This window comes from Saimiri boliviensis, chromosome 9, assembly GCF_048565385.1.
Source record: "Saimiri boliviensis isolate mSaiBol1 chromosome 9, mSaiBol1.pri, whole genome shotgun sequence".
Taxonomy (NCBI): Eukaryota; Metazoa; Chordata; class Mammalia; order Primates; family Cebidae; genus Saimiri; species Saimiri boliviensis.
The window spans coordinates 10541467-10567836 of NC_133457.1; the positions used below are offsets into that span (position 1 = coordinate 10541467).

Genomic DNA, 26370 nt, shown 5'->3' on the forward strand with positions numbered 1-26370 from the left:
TATTCTGTGGTAGAACAATGCACATGTAAAGCAGTTGATGACCAGGTGCAAAAACCAGAGAGCTCAAGTGACTTGCTCAAACCTGCACAGCAACTGCTGAGCAAAAGGCAGAAGACACGTGAGGCAGACAGCTCATCCAGATACAGGATCTGCTGAGAATGCACTCACAATTTCAAAGACCAGGAAGTATCATCATTCTCTCTCCACACTCTCCCTCCTCCTAAACACTCACCTTCCCCTCATACTGCAACGTAGCAATTCTCTCAGTTCTAGGTCATTGCCAAGGGTGTTTTAGAAATGGCCGTGCGAATCACCAAAGTGGGTCAGGCTTGGACTTGGAGATTGTCCTTTTCCTCTTTCCCACTCCTCTTTTGTATCTTCAAGAGTCAGGCCCTCAAATACTTAATTATGACTTAATCAGAACACACTGTTTTTCTCCTCTTACATACTTCACGTGCAACAACATGCGAAAAGAATTTGAAATTTTTGAAATTGGAAAATCTTTATTATGTTTCAAAATGCCAATGTGCTCTCCTGCCCCAGAAGTAACTGCACTCCTACGCAGCTGGAGTACAGGCACGGGCAGCTCAGATCCCGCGCAGTTTAAGAGCCTAGGGATCAACACATTTGAATTTCATCACACACCTGCACTGGGCGACAAAACATAGTCCTACCTTCCTATCCGCAGGGGCCAGATCATACACCTACTATGAGAAGAAATCTGGAGGCACTGGGTTGAAATGGAAACAGAAATAGAGTTACAATAACCAGAAAGCATAAATCTAAAAAGCCATTGGATAAAAACGCATAATACTTTTAGGTGAGTTACTTTTAGTAGTGGTTACTTTAGGCAAGTAAGTGGGAAGTATCTCTTGTGGTAAGATGATTTGAGAAGGAATACGGTGACGCTGAAACATGTAGTGATCAAATTACTTTTTCTCTTTCAGTCTTAAACTAGAAGAAAGCCTTTGCTGGGTACTGGAAGGTTTTTAATACCGCTACTGTATTTGTTAATTTCCCCTTTCCACAAAGAGAAAGCAGGCCTCAGGACTTGGCAGTTCGGCCGGCAATGGTAGCTGGAATTTAATAATGGTGGTTTGTTATAACTTTATTAATTTTTTAGTTATCTTCTATCCACTGCAAGGGATACTGTTTTATTAGCTTCTGTAGTGATCTAGAACTTTGCTTCCATGGACCAGGCATCACCTGGGAGTGCAGCTTTCTGAGCCACACTCAGGATCTCCTGCATGAAAAATGCTCAGGTGCTGCTGATGCACATTCTGTCTACAGTTTCCACGTTAAACGAACTTACAGTTTACAGATAACTAACCTACGCTTTCCATTTTAAACACATTTATTTGTAAAGAAAGAGTGAACTGGTTTAAATAAAAATAGCATGAATGACTATTAAGATGGCATGAAAAACCACGTCGGTGGTCCAAGAACATTTGAGAAACACTTAGATACAGTATCTTTGCTAAGGAAACTAAGACATGGTGTTTCGGCCTGGAGACCAGTAAGTAACATGGAAGCCACTCGCTCGGTTGAGAGGGGATAAATCACACGCGGGACTGTGGCTGTAGCCTTGGCCAGCAGCTTTACACTAGACCTCCTCACCAAGGCTTTGAAACTTGTCCTCCATTCCTTCACTGGCTCTTCCCCATGGAGTGATGGCAAACATTTCATAACTACTTTCTGGGGAAAATGTATGTGTATGTATATATGTGCCAATCAAATTCGCAGTACTGCTTAAGAGTAATGTAACAATTTCTGTTGAATTTATGTGTATTATTTTTGAAATAACACAAATTTTAAGACAAAATACTTTGCTATTTCAATTACACCTATAACTTCAGTATGACTTATTTCTTGGAAAATTGACCAACCATTTTTCATAATTCTATCATCAACAATAGTATCAGAAAATGAGACTACAAAAATGCTTGATTACTAATTTCTGATTAAGCAGAAAGTCACTCACATTATTTCTTACCAGTGGCAAACCTGTAGGGGGTCTGCAGCAACCTCAGTTCTTGCCTCCTCAGGAGAAAGAATTCGACTGAGGGGCATAAAGCAGAAGAAGAGACCGAAGCAAATTTTCGAGCAGGAGTGAAAGTGTATTTAAAAACTCTAGAGCAGAAACAAAAGGAAGGAAGTACACTTGGAAGAGGGCCAGTCAGGCAACTTGAAAGACAAGGGCGCGGTGTGACCTTTTGACTTGGGGTGTTATATACTGGCATGCTTCTGGGATCCTTCTCCCCTGATTCCTCCCTTGGGGTGGGCTGTCCGCATGCCCGGTGCCCTGCTGGAGCATGCACAGTGTGCTTTCTGGAATTGTACGCATGCTCAGTTGAGGCATTCTGCCCTTCCCAGATGAACGTCCCTAGGAGGTCACATACCACTTTAACTCTGCCATTTTGCCTCTAGTGTGCATGCTTGAGCTCACTTGATCAGCTCCTGAGTTATCGGGAAGCTGCTGATCACCAGTTTCAGTCTTTTTCTGTCTTTAGGGAGACTGGTTTACCCTGCCAGCTGTGACCAGTTATTTTAGAGAGACAGTTAACAACTGCCTGACCATTGCCTGATGGTCGCCTGACATTCTTGGTTGTGGGGTGTGCCTCTCCTGCCCTGTTCATGTCTGACTAGTTATCTGTTAGCTACCTATATTGTTACAGTTAACTGTAACAATATAATTTAATTTCTAATGATGGCTGTATTTTAGCAGTCAGCTTACAAAATCCCTGAAAATTTAAAAATCAGCTCCTGTGAGCTGTTAGGAGCCAGTTCTAGCTCACTGCTGCTCCCGGCCACCCTCTGTAGCTACAGTGCCTGCCTTCCAGGATGCCCCACCTCCTGCCTCCTACCCACCTACACAGTCCATCTGGCCAGGACCCCAATCCCAAAGAGGGGAGAAAAACTGGGGTACTGATCATAAGAACTTGGAAGGTAAGGAGTATATTTTGGAATTATCCATCTGAGTTTGGGGGAAGTTACCTCCAATTTTAGGGATCTTAAATTGATAGATTGGTAGAGGTGACAGCATTAAGTACTAGTTAAGAGCACATTTCTGGGTCTGCTACTGGGCTTGAATCCTGCTTCTGTCCCTCACTGGTCATATGATCTTGAGCAAATAACTCAATCTTCCTGTGCCTCAGTTTGCTACGAAGATAATATTGGAATCTCCTTCACAGGATTGTAAAGATTAAATGAGATAATGGATTAAAACTGTTAACATGATGCTTGGCACAGAATAAGTGCCTAATGCATATTAGTTATTAGTACAGTAGTAGTATTTAACTATTACTATTTAACTGTTACTAAATATTTAACTATTTGTAGTAGCATTCAACTATTATCACTTTGTTATTTATTAAATAACAAAAGTTATTTGTTGGCTACTATTACTTTTTACATATAGAAAATATATATAGCCAGTGTTTTCATGCTTTTAAGGTTCTAAAGGTTTCAGCATGCTTAATCCACAGGAAGGAGTCTTTATATGATTACGAGTATCAGTCTCCATTCATTATTGTCTACGTTTCATGGGCAGAAACAGAGACTTTGAGAGGCTGAAGGATGGCCTAGGGACACAAGCCATTGGCTAACCAGAGCTGGGCCCTAGGCTTCTGTTCTCCTTCAGCTGCTCCAAAGCCTTTAATGGTCATTTTTTGGACTCTGTAAAAACTTCAAACTGCAAGAATTGGAGGTGCTACTACTGAGCTACGAGCTTCTTGACTTGGGGTTGTGTGTGTGTGTGTGTGTGTGTGTGTGTGTGTGTGTGTTGAGATGGAGTCTCACTGTGTCACCCAGGCTGGAGTGCAGTGGCACAATCTCAGATCACTGCAACCTCTGCCTCCTGGGTTCAAGAATTCTCCTCTCTCAGCCTCCTAGGTAGCTGGGACTACAGGCGCATGCCACCACTCCTGGCTAATTTTTGTACTTTTAGTAGAGATAGGTTTTCACCATGATAGTCAGACTGGTCTTGAACTTCTGACCTTAGGTGATCCACCCACCTCAGCCTCCCAACGTGCTGAGCCACTGCACCCAGCCTTGAGTTGGGGTTTCTTAGCCAGTCCATTAGACTGGACTATCTTTGGATTATTCTATAAATATTCATATATGGTCAAAATGGTAATTCCAGAAAGCTGTAACCTAGGAAAGCAGAGTTTTTTCCCTCCTACCTTCTTGGCTAGGAGACATTCCATCAGAATGCACTGAAGAAAATGGGGATGATCTCTCATTGTTCATCTTTTCCCCAGAAAAGAGGAGTAACAATGACCTGCTCCCCTGAATATATGGGGAGGGATCAGACCCTGTCCATCTTGCTCTGGGGAGAAGGTTAAAAACACAGAGCTTCCTGCCAAGTGTGGTGGCTGATACCTGTAAACCCAGCACTTTGGGAGACCGAGGCACGTGGATCACCTGAGGTCAGGAGTTCGAGACCAGCCTGACCAACATGGAGAAACTCTGTCTCTACTAAAATTACAAAGTTAACTGGGCGTGGTGGCACATGCTAGTAATCCCAGCTACTAGGAAGGCTGAGTCAGGAGAATCATTTGAACCAGGAGGCGGAGGTTGCGGTGAGCCAAGATTGCACCATTGCACTCCAGCCTGAACAACAAGAGCAAAACTCCATCTCAAAATAATAATAATAATAATAGTCAAGCATGGTGGCAGGCGCCTGTAATCCCAGCTACTGAGGCTGAGGCAGGAGAATCATTTGAACCAGGAGGCGGCGGTTGCAGTGAGTTGAGATCACACCACTGTACTCCAGCCTGGGTTATAGAGCAAGATCTCCATCTCAGAAAAAAAACAAAACAAAACAGATGTTTCCATGTGACAGCTGTGTTTCCTCTAGTTAGAGGCAGTGAGTAGTGATTTAAAAGGCTGGAAAGGAAGGATAGGCTCAGCTCTTGATCATCTCTGCTCATACTGAGACCTGACTCTCCACAGCAACAGGCGGAGGTGACCCACGTGTCCCAGACCCAGGAGGAGAAGCTGGCAGCTGCCCTCAGGGTGGAGTTACACAACACTTCGTGCCAAGTCCAGAGCCTCCAGGCTGAGACAGAATCCTTACGCGCCCTGGTAAGTGGGCCAAGGAAATACCTGGCGTCCCTATGCTAATTTTAAGTCTCTACTGTCAAATTCCAGTATTATGGATCATAGTTTGCAAGGGATTCCCATCTCACAGCATATGAGTTTTGAGGCCTGAAACATCTTCTGACTCCCAAGGATCATCAGATCCTGAATCACAGCAGGTGCAATAGACACTGTAGTGCTCCATGGAAATACTTCTTACCAGGCTGCTGCTGTGAATGTTGGCTGCTAACACCTGCAGCTGCCCCTTTTCAGCTGCCCCATTGCTCCTGAGACATGCCCTTACCCACACTGAGGACATCTGGCCCAGAAGATTAGGCCCTGGCTCCCAGCCCTTGGCCAGTGACTGAGGCGGGGCTTTAAAAGCCCAGCTCTCTTCCTTTAAAGTGAAGCTAGCTCCATGCTGTAGAGCTCTCCATGGGACCAGGCTGTGGCCAGATTCCAGAGACCACATTCTTGCTTAGTGCCTTCCTTTGACCTATCCTGCTTTCCTCACCCCCCGTTTTCCTGAGATTACTCCTTAATGATTTACGAGTTCCAGGATCCCCATCTCAGGCTCTGTTTCTGGAGAACCCAACCTGAGACATCTAGTAAGCTCTCAAACTCACTGTGATTTGCAAGCATGTCTCTTTCATTACTAATTATTATTGATTAAAATAATCAATAAAATTTATTAACAATGAAGCAGTCCACCCTCTGATCTCTGGGATGGATGGAAGTCCCATTTGGGTGTTAAACACAGCTCTTCTTAGACATCCCCTCTAGGAGGCCATTTGCACTGTTCTAACTACAGCTTTGTTGGTGCAGATCAAAGGGCTATCCATGTAATCCTTGTGCAGTTGAAATGGTCTGAAGTCAATGAAGTGCATGATAGGATGTAGGTCAGCACAAGCATGTATAAGAAAAGGATCAGGGGATCTGAGGGAAGGAAAATGAAGAGTAATAGAGTGAGAAGGGCTCAGCTCCTCCATTTTTCCCTTGGGTAAATAAGCAAATCCCTGAACCACTGTTTCCTCTTCTGCAAAATGGGTATGACAGCAACAGTCCAGCCCACTTCTCAATGTTTCTAGGAGGATCCAATGTGTGGATGCACATGAGCACACGCTTCTTACTGTTAGCGTACTTTGAGAACTTGCTATGTTCCTGGAACTATACCAAGTGCTTTGGGGATATAAAACGAATTAGACATGGTCCCGGCTTCCAAGGAGTTAATGCAGCTTCAGTGGAGGAGCTGATATAAATATGAGGAGGTAGCAGGTGGGAGAGATCACCCCTGCTGTGGGAGTCAGGATGTAGACTTGATGGTGGATGCTCTACTTACTCACTAGCTCTGTGAATGAGCAGAGCTTTAATTTTCCCACTTACAAAGTGAGGATCTATTTTGGCTATTATATCTAGTTACTGTCTTAGTGGCTTAAGACAACAGAGAATCATTTGTTCTCTCATTCTGTGATTTAGGCAGAGTTCAGCAGGGATAACTCTTCTCTGTCTCTTGTGGTCTCTGCTAGGGCAGGAACACCCAAAAATGGCTTCTTCACTTAACATGTCTGGGGACTCCAACATGCATCTCTTTTTCCCTCTCCCTGTAACCGCTCCGTGTAGCTAGCTTGGACCTCCTCCTATCATGGCAGCCTGACATACTCAAACTCCTGATAGGGCACCTGAGTGAGCACAGAAGCTAGCAGACCTCTTCACACTGGGGCTTGAAAGTCTCTGAACATCCCTTATACCACATTCTAGTGGTCAAAGCAGTCACAAGACTATCCTAGATTCAACAGGGAGAGAAATTAACTCAACCTCTTGATGGGGCAATGGCAAGGTCACACTGAGAAAGCGACTGTGGCGTGAAGATAATTGCAGCTGCCAGTGGAAGTGTGAGCCACCTTAGGAGCATAATAGAATTTACCTCATAACGTCAGTGAAATGATTAATCAGATAATGTATGTCAGGCCCTTAGCACAGTGCTTGGTGCTTAGTGAGCAGTCAATAAATGCCATCTGTTATTAACTATCATAAAATTGCTATAATAACTGCTAGTATACTAATTCCAAGTTGGCGCCAACAGCCACCTGGTCACCTCACTTAAACCCACTGCCCTAACTATTGGGGGAAATAAAATGGAAAAAGAATTTACACCCTCAACCAGAAAACTTCAGAGTAGTGGCATTCTGGTGATGCCCATGGCCCAGAACAGGCTGCCTCAGTTCCCTGCTGGTTCTGGTACATTGTCATTCTAGTCACAAGGCCTTGCAGCCAAGGTGAGGAGCACAGACTGGGACAAAATAGGTAACAAACTCTCATACAGTTTTTAAATACAGAAAGTTCATCCAGCCATCCCCATTATTCTCCGTCAGTGCAACCTGTGCACTCACAAGGACCCCGCAGCTTATGTAAGCTTCAGACAACCGAGCTGGCGAGACTTTTGGTCCCCTTTGCCAATAAGGCACTATTTGCATTGGAAGGTGGCATAAATAATGGTGCTTGAGGCCTGCTGAACTTAAATCAGGAATGGAATTCAAGGTAAGAAGTTACATAAAGTCGCTATCTTACTTTCTGGAGGGCTTTGCAATTCAAGAAAGGCCCTTCAAATCTCCAGAGAAATTGGCAGAATAAGTGTGCTTCTGTGACTTCAGTTTGTTTGCTGGTACTATCTGTGTGGCTGAGTGAGCTAGCATACTGCCTGCAACAGTAACCTGGTCATAGTCACTCAAGCGCAAGCATCTCTGAGAGGACCAGGCATCCTCTCTTTCTGCCGGAATGTCAGGGACTTAGGTGGAGAAGCTGGATTTGGACTTTAAGGGTGGGATGGAGGACATATCGAACTTTAGCTGGGGTTCCCGTGAATGCCTTTTTGGCAGTGGGTCCTAAGTCACCAAAGAAAAACCTCAGGCCACATGAAGAACTCATCTAGAAGATAGAGCAAAAACTGTAGACAGAGGATCCAACATGATTCTGTGAAGGGCATTCCCAAATCACAGATGTTGCAAATCCAGTGTCAACAACAGCTAGCCACAAGTGAAGTGCTTTCGTGTATAAACAAAGAGAGAAAACCCAGGGAGGTTGGAACAAATGATGCTCAGAGTCAAGGTGGCCGTTTCTGCATCCCCACTGCTGTAGAAAGGTGTTCAGATTCCATTAGTTAAATAGTAACCCTAGACCAGATACTGATCTAGATTTATTTTCTAGTAATCTATTTTGCCTCTTATAAATAAGCCTCAGATAGATGAGAATCTGACTCAACATTCTCATACCCCTTGGAATTAAGAAGATTTAAATAAGGTAATATGGTGATCCCTGCTCATAGCAGTCATGATTCAAGACAGCGTCGTGACAAAGAATTTCCTATTTCACCCACAGTGGTCATAAGGGTGTAAAAAAATCTCCTCCTGGAGGGCAGGGTACAGAATCTTGTTTCATTAAAATTCGATTCAATCCAATATCGAAAGTTATTTGTTTTTGGTGTGTCATACTAAAAAGCCGGATGCTAAATTATAGGTCAATCATAACTAAAACTATTAGAAAATGTTAAACACAGATAGTTTTTTTTAAGGGATTTCTTGAACAGCTCTGTAGTTTTCAGGACGTGGTACACGGGAAGATGAGAAGAAGGAAGCTTCCAGTCTAATGGGGAGACATAGGTAGGTCAATAAGTGCAACCATAATACAAGTGGTATCATCCAGGGCAACCTACACTTACCAAGAACCTATTCTGTGCCAGCCCTGACTTGTGTGCTGGGACTGCAGACACTCGGTTTCCAAGACTCACCATCTGGTGGAAGAGACGTGCTCATAAGTCCACTGTGATAAGTTTAAGAGCATGCATGTGCTTGGGGAGCCATGGAAATAACAGAGGGTCTCCTAACCCAGCTTGGTGATGGTAGAGGCAGAGGAGTTTCAAGGAAGGCTTCCTAGGGCAGGTGACGTCTGAGCGTGGACTTGGGGATGAGTAGGATTAAGTCAGGTGAGGATGCTGGAAGGAATGGAGGAGCATGGTGTAGGTGGAGGAAATAACACAGACCCGTTAAACTCCAAGACTGGAAGTGACATTGCTGTAGGGTGGGGAATGAAGATAGAAAGATACTGGGCCAGTTGTGTGTGCCATATCAGGGACCCTGGGGAGCCATCAGTGGAGTTTAAGCAGAGGAGATACAGGCCCAGGTTTTGGGCTTTGGACAGAGCGCCATGGCTATTTGTATGGGGAACTCAGGAAGAGGAGGAACTAGAGGTGGCGAGAGAAGCTAAGAGACCACTGAGGGTACCACAGGTGAGAGGTGACAAGCTTCCAATCCCAGGCCATAGTGGCTGGAGAATGTGAAAACTTCTCAAATGATACAAGAAGCAGGATTCAGAATATACAGGAGGCCATGATGATTGCATTTGGAAGGAAGGAAAGCAGGAACACATCTTTCGCCAGTTTCTAGCTCACATGGGTTCACCAGTTGAAGCTTAGAATAGGAGGGGCCAGCAGGCTCAGGAGGAAGCCAGTGGCTCCATTTTGGACACCTTGATGTGAGGTCTGAGTATATATTTCCAGTAAGAAGTTCAGTCGCAGGCCCACAGCTACTGAAGGAAAGATGTATGGTGGGATTACCAACGCAGGATGTGGCCTGGAAGTGACTGTTAAAATCAGGAGTATGATGGAGACCAACACAGACCCAGGATGCACTGCTCAGAAAAAAAAAGTGGGCTCAGGGTGGGCACTGGGGAACCTACAGTGAAGGGATGGCAGAGGAAAAGGGATGGGCAAAAATGTGCCACTAAAACACCAAAGGGGAAAACGCTGAGTATATCATGGCCAGGGACATTCATTCTAACACAGTGATCTGGGAAAGAATGCTGGGGGAGTGGCGGTCCAGCCAAATGACAGATGGGGTTTCAGCAGCAGAGGGAGAAGGGGTCCCCCAGGGAGTGAAGAAATCACAAGAAAAAGCCCCAGAGAACAAGATTTCTTTGAAGAAACACCTGCAAGCTGCCTCTCATTTGTCCCTCTCAATCCCTCTCCCTCTTGCCCCCCTCCTCTCTCTCCTCACACTCCCTTTCCTTTTCTCCCTCCCTCTCCCTGTCTCCCATCAAAAAGATCATTCCATCAGACTAATCCACAGTCTGACCTGAATGGGATTCCTTATTTTTCCCACGGAGCCGCTAAGAATAACCCCCATCAGCGTCCGTAACTGGCAAGGTCCCGGCCACGGAGTTGGGGAATAGTGCAGGCTACCACCAGTCCCCGCTACTGCTCTGCACACCTCCCTCTTCTAGGGCCCGGCCCCGTCATCCTCGGGTCTGGACCAGGTTCGCTCTTTTGTAGAAACGAGGCCTGGAGAACACCTTGCACGATGCCAAGCACTGGCATGACATGGAGCTGCAGAATCTGGGCGCTGTGGTCGGCCGGCTGGAGGCGGAGCTCAGCGAGGTCCGCGCTGAAGCTGAGCAGCAGCAGCAGGAGCGCGCGCATCTCCTGGCCCGCAAGTGCCAGCTGCAGAAGGATGTGGCATCCTACCACGCCCTGCTGGACCGGGAGGAGAGCGGGTAAGCCTCGCTTCTCCTGCATCAATTATCCAAGGGATGCATATTCATGGCTTTAAAAATATTTTCCAAACTATAGAAGTATTTAAGATTCACAGTCATGTTGTGTTAAAATAAAATTGTAAAGAAAAAAAGAATTTAAGATAAGAAGAAATCACCTCAGACTTCGTCTCACATAGGTACCCATTCCCACAGCCTGGCTATGACCTTCCAGGATTTTCCTATTCACATACAAATAATATATGTAATTACACATTCACATACTAATCCATATTCTATATGTATGCATATTTATGTATGTATATATAGATATATATGCATATACCTAGGATGTACATAATAGTTATTAGGAATGCTTCAGTTGCTTGTAATAGAACCTAATTAATGACGCTATAAACCAGTGCTCCTGAAACTAATGTGCACTCAAAACCCTGGGCTTTTTTTTTTTTTTTTTTTTTTTTTGATACAAGGTCTCTTCTCACTATGTTGCCCAGCCTGGTCTCAACTCAGACTCCTGGGCTCAAGTGATCCTCTCACCTAAGCCTCCAGAGTAGCTGGGATTACAGGTGTGAGCCTCGGCACCCCAGCTGGGCATCTTTTTAAAATGCAGATTCTGCTTCAGTAGGTCTGGGGTGGGGTCTGAGAGTCTTCCTTTCTAAGGAGCTCCCAGGTGATGACTATATTGCTGCTCCACAGACCACACTGAGTAGCAAAGATGTGTAAACCGTTTTTTAAGAGTCCCGGAAACAGGTGATCTAGGCTGCTCAAAGCTTCCATTAAGGACTCAAGCTCTTTTCATTTTTCTAACATGCCATGATAACATTGGCTTTTTGTCTTTATCTTTGTCACCCATGGTTACATGTGCCAGCCACACATCCAAACATCGCATGCTCATTGGTGACCAGAAGTGGGAGGGAAGAGGCGGCAGCAAAACAACTTTTGCTTGAGTGGCCCTCTTCTTTTCTCAGTGAAGGAAAGACATTTCGAGGCTTCCAGTGAACTGTCCCTTATATCTCATTGACCAGAACCTGCTTACACTGCCCGTACCTATCTGCAAGGGATGCTGAGAAAGCAACTCTAGCTTTTCCAGACTCCATAGTGGAGGCAGGCAAGGGGTTGGGAATAGCAGTTGGGTTAGTCAGCCGAAATTACACACACACACGCTCAACACTCACTTTTTTTTTAAATAGATAAGAATTCCAAAGGCGTATACATCAGCCTTGGGCCTTAGCTTCCTTGCCAGCTCTTTCCAGAAACCCAAGCCCTTATTTTGTATCATAGTTCTATGTCTTATTTCCCTGCCAGGCCCCTTCTCTGACATATGTTGAATAAGAAGATACAGCTTAGTGACTGTATAGTCAAACCCCTCCTGACTCGAGAGAATACAAAGACCTAGAACGGAAAAAGATTTGCCATGATCACACAGGAGGCAGAGACAGCACTGGGACAGGAGCCCGTGTCTCCTGCTCTCTCCAACAACGTAACCTCTCTTTATTCAGAAGGCGGGACAGCCTCAAGGAAGCGATCTAACCACGCCCTGCTTTCAAACGGAAAATAGGTCATCCAGCTCCTCTCCAGCTGTCTTTTATTGCATTGATTTTTATTGATTATAAAAGCCAGATGTTCCCAACAGTTTTTTTTTTTTTTCAGATGCCTACGAGCATCTGAATAAATACACAAAGTCGGTTTAAACAAACACCAAGAGTAGTGAGTTACGCTGAGAATCTATGTGCTTCATTTCATTTAGTGAGTGCCAGCACAGTCCTGACTCTTGATTATTTTCATTTATCCCCCAAACCCTGCCAAGACGACCTCACGATCCCCATTTTACAGACAAGAAACAAAGCCTCAGAGAGCTTAGGTCATGGCCCAAGGTCTCACAGCAAATAACCATGGAGTAACGATTTGAAACCCAAAACTATCTTGTTCGAAAGGCCAGATTCTTTCACGAGACAGCCGCCTTTCTCGTAATGCTATGATGATAGAATTACCGATTTTCCTCACCCATTGCTTCTGACTCTTATGTGTTTCCTTTCAGCTGATGGAGAAACTTCTTCTTTTCATGAAGAAAATGCTCCCTTCCTCACCAGCTGACCCATGAAGTTGCTTGAGAAGCTTTCCCCTGAGCTCCAGTACCTGCTGGATTCCCTGGTTAATTCAGCTTGAGCTAAAAGCTTCCTGGAAGTGGAGAGAGTCCTTCTGCTGTAATCTGAGTAGTCTGTAGCTTGAGCCACCTCCCTGTCCTCCTTCAAATAAACGCTTTGTGTGCAGCGTCCAGTTTGCCCACCTTGTTCAACTCACTATAGGGTCAAGTGGGTATCACTTTACCTGCCTGACATTTGCTCACGGAGCTATGCTTGAAGGCTTCTGGAAGGATTCCCTTGAATGTGACGCCATCTGCCTCCCCAGGGTCACCTGCTCTTGGGCTTGTCAACATAAAAGTGCTGCGGAAGCAAAAGCTGTGCTCATAGCATGCAGGATTGCCGCGGTCTGGGGCAAACAAAAACAACACTCTTGCTCGAGAGGGGATTAGTGTGGTGCTTTATTGCATGTTTCATAATTACAGGCATCACGGAGTATTCAGACCTCTTCAATGCACTCTGCATGCATATTCATGTGCAGACACACACATTTCACTTGCTATTGGCAGAGCACCTCTCAATCAGTTAAAAGGGAACTTCAGTCTAAGCCCAATCTAAACCCATTCAATCTAAGTGGGGGATTAATTACACTGTGGTTGCTCACCCCACTTACAGCTTCAGAATTTTCTTCCAGGGTCCTTTCCCCAGTTCTCTCAGGGCCTAAGCCAGCCAAATATAGTTCATGCATCTGCCACCTACCCAGGCGAGACTCTCTTGCCTTCTGATTAAAATTGAAACCACCACCTGTGTCCTACCACAGGCTCTCAGTGCCTCTAAAACTGAAAGAAAAAAAAAAAAAAAAAGCCCAACTTTAATTTCTTCCTTCTTCCCTCAAGTTTCTGCCGGTTTACCTATCACACAGAATTACAGATCAAAATATCCAAGCTGAGTCTCTGTGTTTCTGAGCTGCTAATCCAGACAGGGGGATGTATCCAACACGGGTACATTTGAAAACCCCCATACCTGAGAGTCTGAACACCCAAGGCCCACACACAGAAAAGAAACCTTATTTATCCTTAAGGATTGCTTATAAAAGAAGCAAGGCAAGAAATACGGTATCCTGGTTGGAATTGCTATAGCTGGTATTCCTTTCTGGCCTCCAGGAGCAAAGGAATTGTATTAATAGCTCACATGAGCAGAACAGCTATTTACGATGTGCACAGCACCCTGACATAGGTCAGTTTGTTGTTTGAGACATGGAAATAGCCAAGACGCCCAAAAACTACATTTCAGCAAAGTATCCATCTCCTCCTCCATAGCTGCACACTAGGGGGCTGCCCATAATTGAACCACGTGGGTGCAAGGGTCCTGCCAGAAAGCAAAGTGTGTAGCTGGCCTTGCTATGTTGGATGCACTAGACACTGAGGTCTGTTTCTTTTCTTTCTTTCTTGTTACTATTAATTTTTGGCCCCTCAGCCAAGACCTAAATTCCTAACCTAAACACAGCTGGAGGCTTTGAAGGTGAGAGTCCCCGAAAGGTCAGCCATCAAAAGGAGGTACTTCTGTGACTAAATGGCCGTGCAGTTTTTAGAAACTGGAAGTCGTTTTGGCCACTGGAAAGAGGGGAGAATCGATCTGTGCATACTCCTGAGTTTCCACCAGACAGCACGCTGTGCAAGGCTGCACACACTCGGACTCCTCCGCACCGTAATCTCAAAGAGCAGCTGCCGTAAATCATTCAGGTAATCACCCTCTGGCAGACTGATGCTTCCAGTTCCCAGCACAGGTTCTTGCTGTTTCTAATGAGGCTGCATTAACAGGTATGAGAAGGCACTTCTGGCCCCCCAGCTCTGCCAGGACCTTATTTAAATCAGGCTCCCTCTCACAACATCCCAGTACAATTACGCTTTGGCAGTGGTTCACTGACAGGTGGCAGGGGAGGCTGCTGCTTGTATTGGTGTCAAGGACAGAGCATTTGTTCTGGAACAGACCAGAGCAGGGCTCCCAATGGACACCTCCTGAAACACAGCCGAGCCCTATTTCCACACCAGGCAACTCCAGTGGCCTCTGGCCTAGCTTCTGGAGGGCAGTGTGAACTCCCAATGGGATTGCTAGAGCGTCCATTGGCTTTCAGATGCAACGTTCTTTTATATCAAGATCCTTAAATCTTACCCTCATGATCATCTCTAACACTTCTCAGCATGTACTGGTGCCCAGACATTTTGATGCATTTGGGGAATACCAATAAAAAAGGCGCAGTTTCGGCCGGGCGCGGTGGCTCAAGCCTGTAATCCCAGCACTTTGGGAGGCCGAAGCGGGTGGATCACGAGGTCGAGAGATCGAGACCATCCCGGTCAACATAGTGAAACCCCGTCTCTACTAAAAATACAAAAAATTAGCTGAGCATGGTGGCGCGTGCCTGTAGTCCCAGCTACTCGGGAGGCTGAGGCAGGAGAATTGCCTGAACCCAGGAGGCAGAGGTTGCGGTGAGCCGAGATCGCGCCATTGCACTCCAGCCTGGGTAACAAGAGCGAAACTCTGTCTCAAAAAAAAAAAAAAAAAGGCGCAGTTTCTGCCCTCATGGGTTTACAGCCTTGGTGAGTGCAGGTGCGCTCACAGACGGACCAGCAGTGCAAAGGCTAAGTCAAGCAAAGCAGGCAGAGCAGCGTATTACAGTTTTCACAGCCCCTCATAGATTCATTTAGTCATCAAAGGTATGAAAATAGAGTTCCGGGTCTGACCTTAGTTGATTTTCAGCAAGATGATTTAGCAAGAACCATCAAGCAGCATGCCTGTCTGTCTCCACATACCACTCAGATTATTACTTTATAAACTCTTACATTTTCTTGCTTCTTGTGAGAAAAGAATGGGTTGCCTCTTTGGAGACAAATCTAGAATCTTATCTGAGATTGCCAGAGAGCAAATAAAAATATAGACTCCAGAGTCTATATTTCAGATAAAATATTTCAGAGTCTATATTTAAATTTCAGATAAAAAATGAGTAAGTTTTTACTGTATGTCCCACATGTTGCATAAGACATACTTATGCTAAAACATTATCTAGCAACTCTAACAATATCAGAGAGAAGCACTCCACACATCATATTCCCCACATAGTAATTTGACCTCAAGCAATTCATAAAGGTGTGCCTAGCCCATCCAGCTGGGACATCCCAACACACAAGAAGGGGAAAGTGTGACCCAGACTGTGTCTCTACCCATTTCTTGATTGGAAACTCAGTCCCTTGGCACAAAAGTGCAATCATGTTTGAGAAATTAATCTGCTAGTTCAGTGATGAAATAAGGCAAACTGTTTTCTCAGCTGAAGTACTGGTTTGGTTGGATTATATAGACTGGTTATTTCGAACAAAAGGTTGAGCAGGAACAGGAATAGATCCCAGTATAGACAGGTTGTGCTACAGAGATGACAGAATTTTGCTATCATGTCCAAGAGGAAATAGTCCATTTTCTCCTGCCTTTCCTGAGAGTGGAAGTAATTTGCATCACAGGGAGTCCAGTTTTTAAAGTAATTCTAAGATTGGACCAAAAAAAAAAAAAAAAAAAAAAGCACACACACACACATTGCATCTCTTAAAGAAAGAGTTTTGCAAAATGGATGAGCAAAAAACTACTAAATTTCTTTGGACAAGTCATGGGTACTTTGTTTTTGTTTTGCTTTTATCTGCAGCTAAAGTTCTTATTGACATCCTAGACAGGAAAAATGTATAAATGGGGTTCACAACTAAAAAGGCAAAGGCAAACCTGACAAGATGATTAAGACAAATTGTCACTAACTCCCTTGATGATAATTAATGGTGTTATGGTTGCTTTGAGAAGAAAACAAAAGGAGAGGGGACAGGAAATCAGCAGACTAGTGGTGGGTTCAGCCCCTTATTGTTTAGTACCAGCGACCAAAAGGAAAGAAGCAAGAGAAACATGTATGGTAACAAATTGTCCTGAGGAAGTGAAATAGTGGGTTTACACATTATTTCGAGAATTCGGTCCTAGCAGGTCACGAGAGCAACAATCATGCTGAGTAGTGGAAAACTTCCTCCAAAACTAAATCGTCCCCCTCAGTAAATATTTATGTAGCCCTTCTTACATGTCAATGACATGTTAGGTGTCAAGAATATGAAGATGTACAAAACGTGGGCCTGTCCTGAAATAATCTAGCACTGTCCAATAGAAACAGACTGTAAGCTACATAGGTCATTTTAATTTTTCAAAGAGCCATATTTTCAAAGGGAAAAACAGGTGAAACTAATTTTGATGTATTTTAATTATCTCAACATGTCCAAAATTCTATTCTTTCATGATGTAAACAATATTTTTAAATTATTAATGAGAGTTTTATATTTTTGGTACTAGCCCATCTCAATTCAGATGTAATTCCTTAGAAATATTTGAGCTATATTTAGATTTCATGAAATTGATAGTTGAAAAAGTAGATTGGCATAGCCAAGCTGTTCCAAACATAGTTAAAAGTTTTCCAATAACTGAATTTAAGATCACAAAATTTGTTTTCCTTTGATCTTCACATCCACATCGACATAACTGGTTCGTCTTTTTCAGAAAAGTTCATGTGACTTTGAAGCAAAAACACATCAATTTCAAAGCCACACCTGTCCAAGCTAAGGAAATTCATTAACCCTTGCATCCTATTATTATTAACATCACGTTCAAGGAGGTATTACATATATTGAGAATCAACTCTAAATTTATCAACATAAAGAATTCCTTTTCAAATTTTTCTTCTAAGTTGTAGAGGACAAGTATTTTACGCTGCTTAAGTTTTTTAATTACATTTTTAATTAAAATTAAATAACATTTAAAATTCAGTTCTTCAGTCAAACTAGTCATATTTTGAGAACTCAATAGATAGCCACATGTGTCAGTGGCTACCATATTGGAGAGCATCGATAAAAGCTGAGTAGAGGCGGATGGGATCTACAATGGGTTTGACTAGCTTGTGAAAACAATCGAGGTCATATTGGCACAATCATTTGTGAGAAGCCCCGCCTTCCTACCAATTTACCTCGCGAAATACGTCTGGAATTTCTGGCAGGTGAGCGTCCCACCTAGAAACAGAGCAGCTACATTCCAACCGTTTTACAGGCCTCCCACCTGGCCTGCACAATCCTTCTGCTGCACTGCACTGCTTCTCAGAACTAGATCTTTTGGAGGGAGTTTCCTCTACCGGAGATCTTGAGCTTCCCCTGACACAGGCCTTTTGTTTCCTTACATAACCCTCTCCTTTCCTTAATCTCCTAACCACACAAACCCTGGGAGGAGTGAGCTATGAAAAGAGGCTAGCATGACCTGACAGCCAGCCCCGACTTGCTCAGTCAGACACTTGGCCAGTTTCTTCTCTTCCTTGCGGTGATTTTCTCTCCAAGGTCTCATAGCCTCTCCCCGAATCTGCCTTCAGCAGGACCCAGCTCAAATGACTTCAGCTCTTCTGACAGCTCTGAACCCTGTCTCTGGGCTGAATTCTTGTTTGTTTCAGCACCATACAAATCAAGGCAAGTGACCAGGCATCTGTTTGAACATCCCTAGACACTTTCGAAGGTTTTTTTAATCAAAAATTTTATTTTTTTAAATTGAGCTAAAATACACAGAATTTACCATCTTTACCATTTTTAAGTGGACAGTCCAGTGGTAATAAATATATTTCTTTCTCTTTTTTTCCCTTCATTCCCCTTGTCCCCTACCCTTCTTGGCCTCCGGTAGCCACCAGTCTGGTCTCTGTCTTCACAAGACCCATCTCTTTAGCTCCCATGTATCAGTAAGAACATGAGATGTTTGTCTTTCTGTGCCTAGCTTATTTCACTTCACATAATTTCTTCCACTTCCATCCATGTGGTTGCAAATAACAGGATTTCATTCTTCTTAGGGTGGCTGAATAATATTCAGCCCCAGTACCCCAAGTTCTATACCTCAAGTTCTATCCCACAACCAGGAAGAATGAGATATGCAGGCAAGGAGACGGGGAGCAAGGCAAAGCGGTGTGTTACAGAGCCACAGAACGGCTCAGAGGAGACCCACAGTGGGTAGGTCATCCTGACAAGAGTCCAGCTCTCAGCAGAGAGGATACCTAGGGCGGGTAGCTCCTCTCTGCAGGCAGGTCATCCTGACGTCTGCCCAACTCTGGCTGAGTCCAGGGTTTCTTATGGTCTTTAGAGGGAAGGAAACACATGCTGATTGGTCCATGGGCAACCATGGGTGGGGAGAGGCTGGGCAGCAGAAACAGGCATTTCCAAGCCTGTAGGGGCTTCCCCAGCCCCTGAGACTTCAGGAATGCTGGTGTCTGCAGCCACAGCTGGGCAGCCTTAACTTTGCTCCATAATCAAGCAGGTGCCAGGAGCAGAGAGAGGCCAGGCAGCAGACCAGGCATTTCCAAGCCTGTGGGGGCATGAGGGGCTTCCCAGGCCCCCAAGGGAGCAGGAATGTCCGGGTCTGCAGGGCAGCTGGGCGGTTGCAGCTGTACCCGGGAAGGTGGGCCTCCTGTCTCTCCAACTAGGAATGAGACCAGCTTCCACCTAATCCAAGCTTCCACAGGCTCCCGCCAGCTTCCTGGCACACACAGCCCTTACTACAGCCAGCATCTTTGCATTGGCTGCTCCAGATGGGCGGCTGCTGCCATCACTTGGAAGGTTGAGGTGGGAGAGATTGTTTGAACCCAGGAGGTGAGGACTATAGCGAGCCATGATCATGCCACTATACTCCAGCCTGGGTGACAGAGCAAGATCCTGTTTGAAAAAAAAAAAAAAAAGTGAGCATCCTTCCTGGTTTTTAAGAAACTCCCTGCCAGTAGTTGCTAGGGGGCTAATCTCCACAGGTTAGACAGACCTCTAGGGGCACTGTTGTCCAAACTCCACAGGCCAGCCTGGTGGTCACAGGGGAACCCAGCCTGAGTACCCTATTATGTACTATGTTCATGGAACCTAAGGCATCATTGATTAAAAGAGATACCATTACTAGATATGCCACTAAAAATAAAACTGTTCCAGGCCGGGCGCGGTGGCTCAAGCCTGTAATCCCAGCACTTTGGGAGGCTGAGGCGGGTGGATCACGAGGTCAAGAGATCGAGACCATCCTGGTCAACATGGTGAAACCTCGTCTCTACTAAAGATACAAAAAATTAGCTGGGCATGGTGGCACATGCCTGTAATCCCAACTACTCAGGAGGCTGAGGCAGGAGAATTGCTTGAACCCAGAAGGCGGAGGTTGTGGTGAGCCGAGATTGCGCCATTGCACTCCAGCCTGGGTAACAAGAGTGAAACTCCGTCTCAAAAAAATAAATAAATAAATAAATAAATAAAACTATTCCAGATAGAAGTCTACTAGAGGCCGGGCGCGGTGGCTCAAGCCTGTAATCCCAGCACTTTAGGAGGCTGAGACCGGTGGATCACGAGGTCAAGAGATCGAGACCATCCTGGTCAACATGGTGAAACCCCGTCTCTACTAAAAATACGAAAAATTAGCCGGGCATGGTGGCGTGTGCCTGTAATCCCAGCTACTCAGGAAGCTGAGGCAGGAGAATTGCCTGAACCCAGGAGGCGGAGGTTGCGGTGAGCCGAGATCGCGCCATTGCACTCCAGCCTGGGTAACAAGAGCGAAACTCCATCTCAAAAAAAAAAAAAAAAGAAGTCTACTAGAACTTAGATAAAGCTGACACAGTAAAGGCCTCTGTGGAGGGGGTCCATGAAAAATATACAAAAAAATGAATGAGAACAAGAAAGGGACAGTAGGACAGCAAGAGAAGTTGCATGTTTCAATGTTGCCATGGGCGGAGGAAGTGAAATATCTGCCCTCATAATTTGAATCAAAAGTTGGTTCTCGTCCAGATTTCTGGACTACTTGTGCCATCCAAAAACCTCAGACAGATAATTTTATTTAACACACAAATGTACCTCAACTTATGATGGAGTTATGTCCTGATCATCATAATAAGGTGACTATACCATAAGTCAACTTTATCCAGTTGGAAGTCAAGGGCCACACTGAATGAAAATTGTTTTCACACTATCACAAAGTTGGAAAATCATAAGTTGAAACATCTAAGTCAGGGACCATCTGTAGTTTCACATTTTTATGAGTTCCTTGCAAGGGCAGAACCCAAAGCTTATATAATTGGATGCCCTCTTTTAAAAAAGAAATATAAAATATCTTACTCTCGCAAATTTTATAAAAACCTATGATCAGGCAGAGCATGATAGTTCACATTTGTGATCCCAGCGCTTTGGGAAGCTGAGGCAGGCAGATCACTTGAGACCAGGAATTTGAGACTAGCCTGGCCAACATGGCAAAACCATGTCTCTTTACTAAAAATACAAAGAAAATTAGCTGGGTGTGCTGGGGCATGCCTGTAATCCCAGCTACTCTGGAGTCTGAAGCATGAGAATCACTTCAACCCAAGAGGCAGAGGTTGCAGTGGTCTGAGATTGCACCACTGTACTCCAACTTGGGTGACAGAGTGAGGACTCTGTCTCAGAAAAAAAAAAAAAAAAAAAAAAAAAAAAAAAAAAAAATATATATATATATATATATATATATATATATGTACGTATATTTGATCCCATGAAGCTGTGAGAAGGAACCCTTTCAGAGCCTTGGAAGGGCCATGTAAATGAGGGGCCTTGAAGCTTTACTCTCATTGGTAGATCAGTCTGTGCCCCAAGTGACTGGCAGAAGCAAAAAAAAATCCTCTACAAATGAACGACATTTTAACGAATCAACAGCAACCTTAATGACATACCATCAACTATTATCATATTCTGATTTCAGAGATGTTGAAGTACAAAACAGTATGCTTCTTGGGAGCAATGAAATACGGTACTTCAAAAAGAAAAATGATAATGTAAATTTTTTTTTTTTTTTTTTTTTTTTTAGACGCAGTTTCGCTCCAGGCTGGAGTGCAATGGTGCGATCTCGGCTCACCGCAACCTCCGCCTCCCGGGTTCAGGCAATTCTCCTGCCTCAGCCTCCTGAGTAGCTGGGATTACAGGCACGCGCCACCATGTCCAGCTAATTTTTTGTATTTTTTTTTTTAGTAGAGACAGGGTTTCACCATGTTGACCAGGATGGTCTCGATCTCTTGACCTCGTGATCCACCCACCTCAGCCTCCCAAAGCTGGGATTACAGGCTTGAGCCACCACGCCTGGCGATAATGTAAATTTTAACCCTGAGCTAAGACAATAACAACAGTGATGACAGCTGTCGTTTATCAAGCTCCTACAGCAGGCCAGCCTTCTTACAAACTTTTTTTCTGCTCCTCCCATGAGCTTAGCACCACCACCAAAGACTTGAAAGATGCAAGGTGGTGATTCCTACCAAATCCACAATTAACTCATTTGTTTGCAGTGCACAAATCAGCTAGGTAATGGAGAATGACCACATACTAATCGGTGGTAAGCTGAATCACAAGAAGAATTGCAGAGGTGATACTTTTACTGGAGCAAATCCACACAGCCCCTGGCACGTCGTGTGCCACTACTGACCTGGCAACTGCCTTATTCTGCCCACCCTACCCCAATCCTCTCCTGCTCTGTTGTGGCAGGGACAGCAGTAGACTTTTCCTGTCTTGCCTCTGGCTATATTAGCTTGCCTGCACTTGGTCAGAATGTAATCTGCAGGGACCAGAAACCCAAGCTGATCCATTACATGTCTTTATCATGCTAATTGGACCTGGAGAGCCCCAAAGAGCTAGCACCTAAATGCCTTAGTAAAGTACATGTATGCCAGAAAATGGGAGATAAAGCCTGACAATATTCAGGAGTCTGCCACACGTGTGAAGCCTATAGAGTCCAGTGGTCTGAGCTTTGTTGGGATAGACCTTCTTCTTTTTTGTTTTTTGTTGCCGTAATGGAGTGCAGTGGTGAGATCTCGGCTCACTGCAACCTCCACCTCCCAGGTTCAAGCAATCCTCCTGCCTCAGCCTCCTGAGTAGCTGGGACTACAGGCACATACCACCACACCCAGCTAATATTTTATGTTTTTAGTAGAGACAGGGTTTCACCAAGTTGGCTAGGATGGTCTCGATTTCTTGACCTGATGATCCACCTGCCTCAGCCTCCCAAAGTGCTGGGATTACAGGTGTGAGCTACCACACCCAGAGGGGATAGACCTTCTAACCTGAGATTCAAGATGTACTTTACACCAGCTGCCACGAAGAAACAGATACAAAGCTTGATTTTCAGAACTAACAAACCAGATTAGAGTATCTATTGCTGTGAACCACTAACTCAGTAACCCTCAAGGGTACAAGGTTTTTGGCTTTTGCTTTTGAATTTTTTATTTTGACATAATTTCAGGCTCACAGAGCAATTGAAAGAATAGTTGAAGAATTGCCATATACCTGTCACTCAGATTTCACATATATTAACATTTTCATAGGCAGGTAGATAAAAGCAAATTATTTTTAAGTTGAAGTAGTTAAATTTCTTTTAGTTCTAGGAATTTTGACTGATAGACATTGACTGGGGAGGGAGGTGGAGGTTGCTGGCTGACCAAGGCCGTCTGTGGTCGGTGGCATGTTGGTGGTTCAAGCAGGCGGTGTGCAGTGGGGCAAGGCTGTCTTTTAGGGGCCACCTGGACGGGCCAGCAGGGCCAGGTATAATGAGACGTTGCCACTGAGTTCCTTCCCCCAGGTACAGTGTGGCCCATGTGGAGGCCACGGTGCCACCCTCTGGTGCCGAGGTGCCCACACTGTGTGGAGCCTGCCCTGCTTATGCACCACTGCCGATGACCCAGCCAGGCCTGATTTAGCCCCACCAGGCAGACAGCAATGCCCCCTCTCAAGCATGGAGCTCCCTTCCTGAGACAGGAAGCTGTCGGAGAACTCCAGCTTTGAGGCCATCAACTTGCAGCTAACTGCAGAGAGCAAAGATACCCACATTATTGGAAGGATTGAGAGCTACTCACGTCAGACCGCAGGAGATGACCAACACCGGTGTAAGCTGTTCTGCCATGAGGGCGTACTGAAGACTCTCTCCCCGCCCCAGATTTCAGGCCTCAGCCCCAGGAGCCTGAACAAGAACCAAGGTGGCAAGGAAGAGGGCCCTCCAGGGACAAGTGCAATTGCAAGACTCTCTTCCGCTTGATTGCCATGCTCAGTGAGTCCTTTCAGACCTGACTATGACCTCAGCACAGCCCGCAGCCAAGGGGTCAGCTGGAAGCCCAGCCTCGGCTGGGTGGTGAATGCAGTCAATTGCAGTCTGTTCTCAGCTGCGTGGGGAACATCAAGGCCCTGAAGACACGCTGCGGAATGCAGTGGACAGGGAGATCTGTCTGGCTTCATGAGACACCTTCAGCTATAACCCAGACTTGGACTCAGACCCCTTCAGGGAAGATGATACCCTCTGGTCCTTCAGCTACTTCTTCTATAGCAAAGAGCTCAAGCAAATTGTCTTCTTCAGCCACCACTTCATTCCCTGCTCCACCTACAAACCCTCAGAGGCAGGCAATGAGCTGCACATGGAACTGGGGGAGGAGGAGGAAGAGAAAGAAAGAGGCGGAGGCAGGGAGGGTGGAGCTGAAGAAACCAGACCATGGAGGACAGGGTCCCGGTGATTTGTATGTGATGAGGAGGAGCAGAAGCCCCAGCTTTATCCAGCTTCAACCAATGCCAGGATCTGCCCCCCTTAGAGGCCCTGAGGCCTCCCCAGCTGCTGGCCAGACTCTTTGCTGCCCAAGGCCACACCTGCCTGGCCCTTTGGCTCCAGCCTGTTGGTGTCCACTCACCCCCATAGGCTTTTGCTGCCCACGCTGTGGCTGGGCTAGACTGCACGGGGCCTGCTGCAAAGAGCAACCACCTTGCCCAAACAAAGCAAGGCGGTTGCTCTTTTGTATTTCTGCTGAGCCTACACACTCCAGCCCAAAGGGCCCACGGCCAGAGGCCCCAGAGGTCATGAGCTCCAGTCTTGGGCCAGCCCTTGGTGCCCACCTGCGACCTCACCTCACCCATTTGGCCACATTCACTGAGTGTCACTTTGCTGCAGCTCATTTTTCTCCAATAAAAATTACTGTGATTTTTTTTAAAAAAAGGGGACAGAAATTTAAATTTTTTTTTTTTTTTTTTTTTTTTTTTGAGACGGAGTTTCGCTCTTGTTACCCAGGCTGGAGTGCAATGGCACGATCTCGGCTCACTGCAACCTCCGCCTCCTGGGTTCAGGCAATTCTCCTGCCTCAGCCTCCTGAGTAGCTGGGATTACAGGCACGTGCCACCACGCCCACCTAATATTTTTTGTATTTTTAGTAGAGACGGGGTTTTACCATGTTGACCAGGATGGTCTTGATCTCTTGACCTTGTGATCCACCCGCCTTGGCCTCCCAAAGTGCTGGGATTACAGGCTTGAGCCACTGCGCCCTGCCTAAAAGTTTTATAACATGCTCATGAATGCTGACAACCCCACCTCCACCCCACCCCAGCTGCCACCATCTCCAGTACAAGTGCAAGCACAACACCAGCAACCCCACGGCTGCCAGTGCCCTATCCCCCCAATCCCCACAATGCACTGCCACCACCACCGGCATGAGCACATGCAGGAACACTGCCTCCTCAGTCCTGCCGGAACCCCTCCCCAGCTAACACTCATGCACCCCGCCATGCCGCTGCAGCTGCTGGCATGTGTGAGTACACACAGATCTCACTGACACTACCCTGACCAAGCACTCGGGCTGGCACCTTCCGTCACAGTGCTGTGGCCAGCAGACTGGGAACACCTCAGCCCCTCCACCAGAGTAGATTCCTAACCTTGAGGGTTCCAAGAGTCTAGCCGGGGGCCCAGTACCAGCACCCCCAGAGTTAGAGCATGCAGCCCAGGAGTGGTGAACTGAGCCTGGGCCCCCTAAAATCTTCCAGAAATGAAGCAAGTCAACCAAACCCACCATATGCCATAATCAAACCAAAGTCATCAAAGAAGATAAAGGCGAAAAACCCAAAAAATCCAAAGGACAACAACTTCAAAAACTGAAGGAACATCAGCCCACATGGATGAGAAAGACCCAGCGCGAGAACTCCGGCAACTCAAAACATTCGAGTGTCTTCTTACTCCACACCACCACACTGATTCCCTAGCAGTGGTCCCCAGCCAGGCTGCAGTGGCTGAAATGACACACTCGAATTCAGAAGATGGATAGGAATGAAGATCATTGAGATTCAGGAGAAAGTTGAAACCCTATCCAAAGAATCTAAGTAATCCAACAACATGCTACAGGAGCTGAAAGATGAAATGGCCATTGTAAGAAAAAATAAATTGATCTGATAGACCTAAAAAACTCATTTCAAGAATGTAATAATACAATCTCAAGTATTAATAGCAGAATAGACCAAACTGAGGAAAGGCTCTCAGAGCTTGAACACCAGTTCTCCAAAATAATTCAGACAAAAATAAAGAAAAAAGAATTTAAAAGTATGAATGAAACCTCCAAGAAGTGTCAGTTTTGTAAAGAGAGCAGATCTACCGTTCACTGGCATCCCTGAAAGAGGAGAGAAAGCAAGCTACTTGGAAAACATATTTGAAGGTTTTGCCCATGAAAATTTCCCCAACCTTGCTAGAGGCCAACATTCAAATGCAGGAAATGCAGAGAACCCCTGCAAGACACTACACAACATGACTATCCCCAAGACACATAGTCATCAGATTTTCTAAGGTCGAAAGAAAAGAA

General features: G+C 45.4%; 1 protein-coding gene and 1 pseudogene across 1 annotated transcript in view; both read left to right on the plus strand.

Annotated features, from left to right (window-relative positions):
* BFSP2 (beaded filament structural protein 2) overlaps positions 1 to 10627 on the plus strand; it is a 61978-nt gene extending 51351 nt beyond the window's left edge. Inside the window, exons 5-6 of the mRNA XM_003925069.3 lie at positions 4954 to 5085; positions 10403 to 10627. Coding sequence (XP_003925118.1) covers positions 4954 to 5085; positions 10403 to 10627 — 357 coding nt within the window. The remainder of the gene's footprint in view (positions 1 to 4953; positions 5086 to 10402) is intronic.
* An 8486-nt stretch (positions 10628 to 19113) lies between these two features.
* On the plus strand, positions 19114 to 24284 carry LOC101029330 (repressor of RNA polymerase III transcription MAF1 homolog pseudogene; annotated as a pseudogene).
* The last annotated feature ends 2086 nt before the right edge of the window (positions 24285 to 26370 follow it).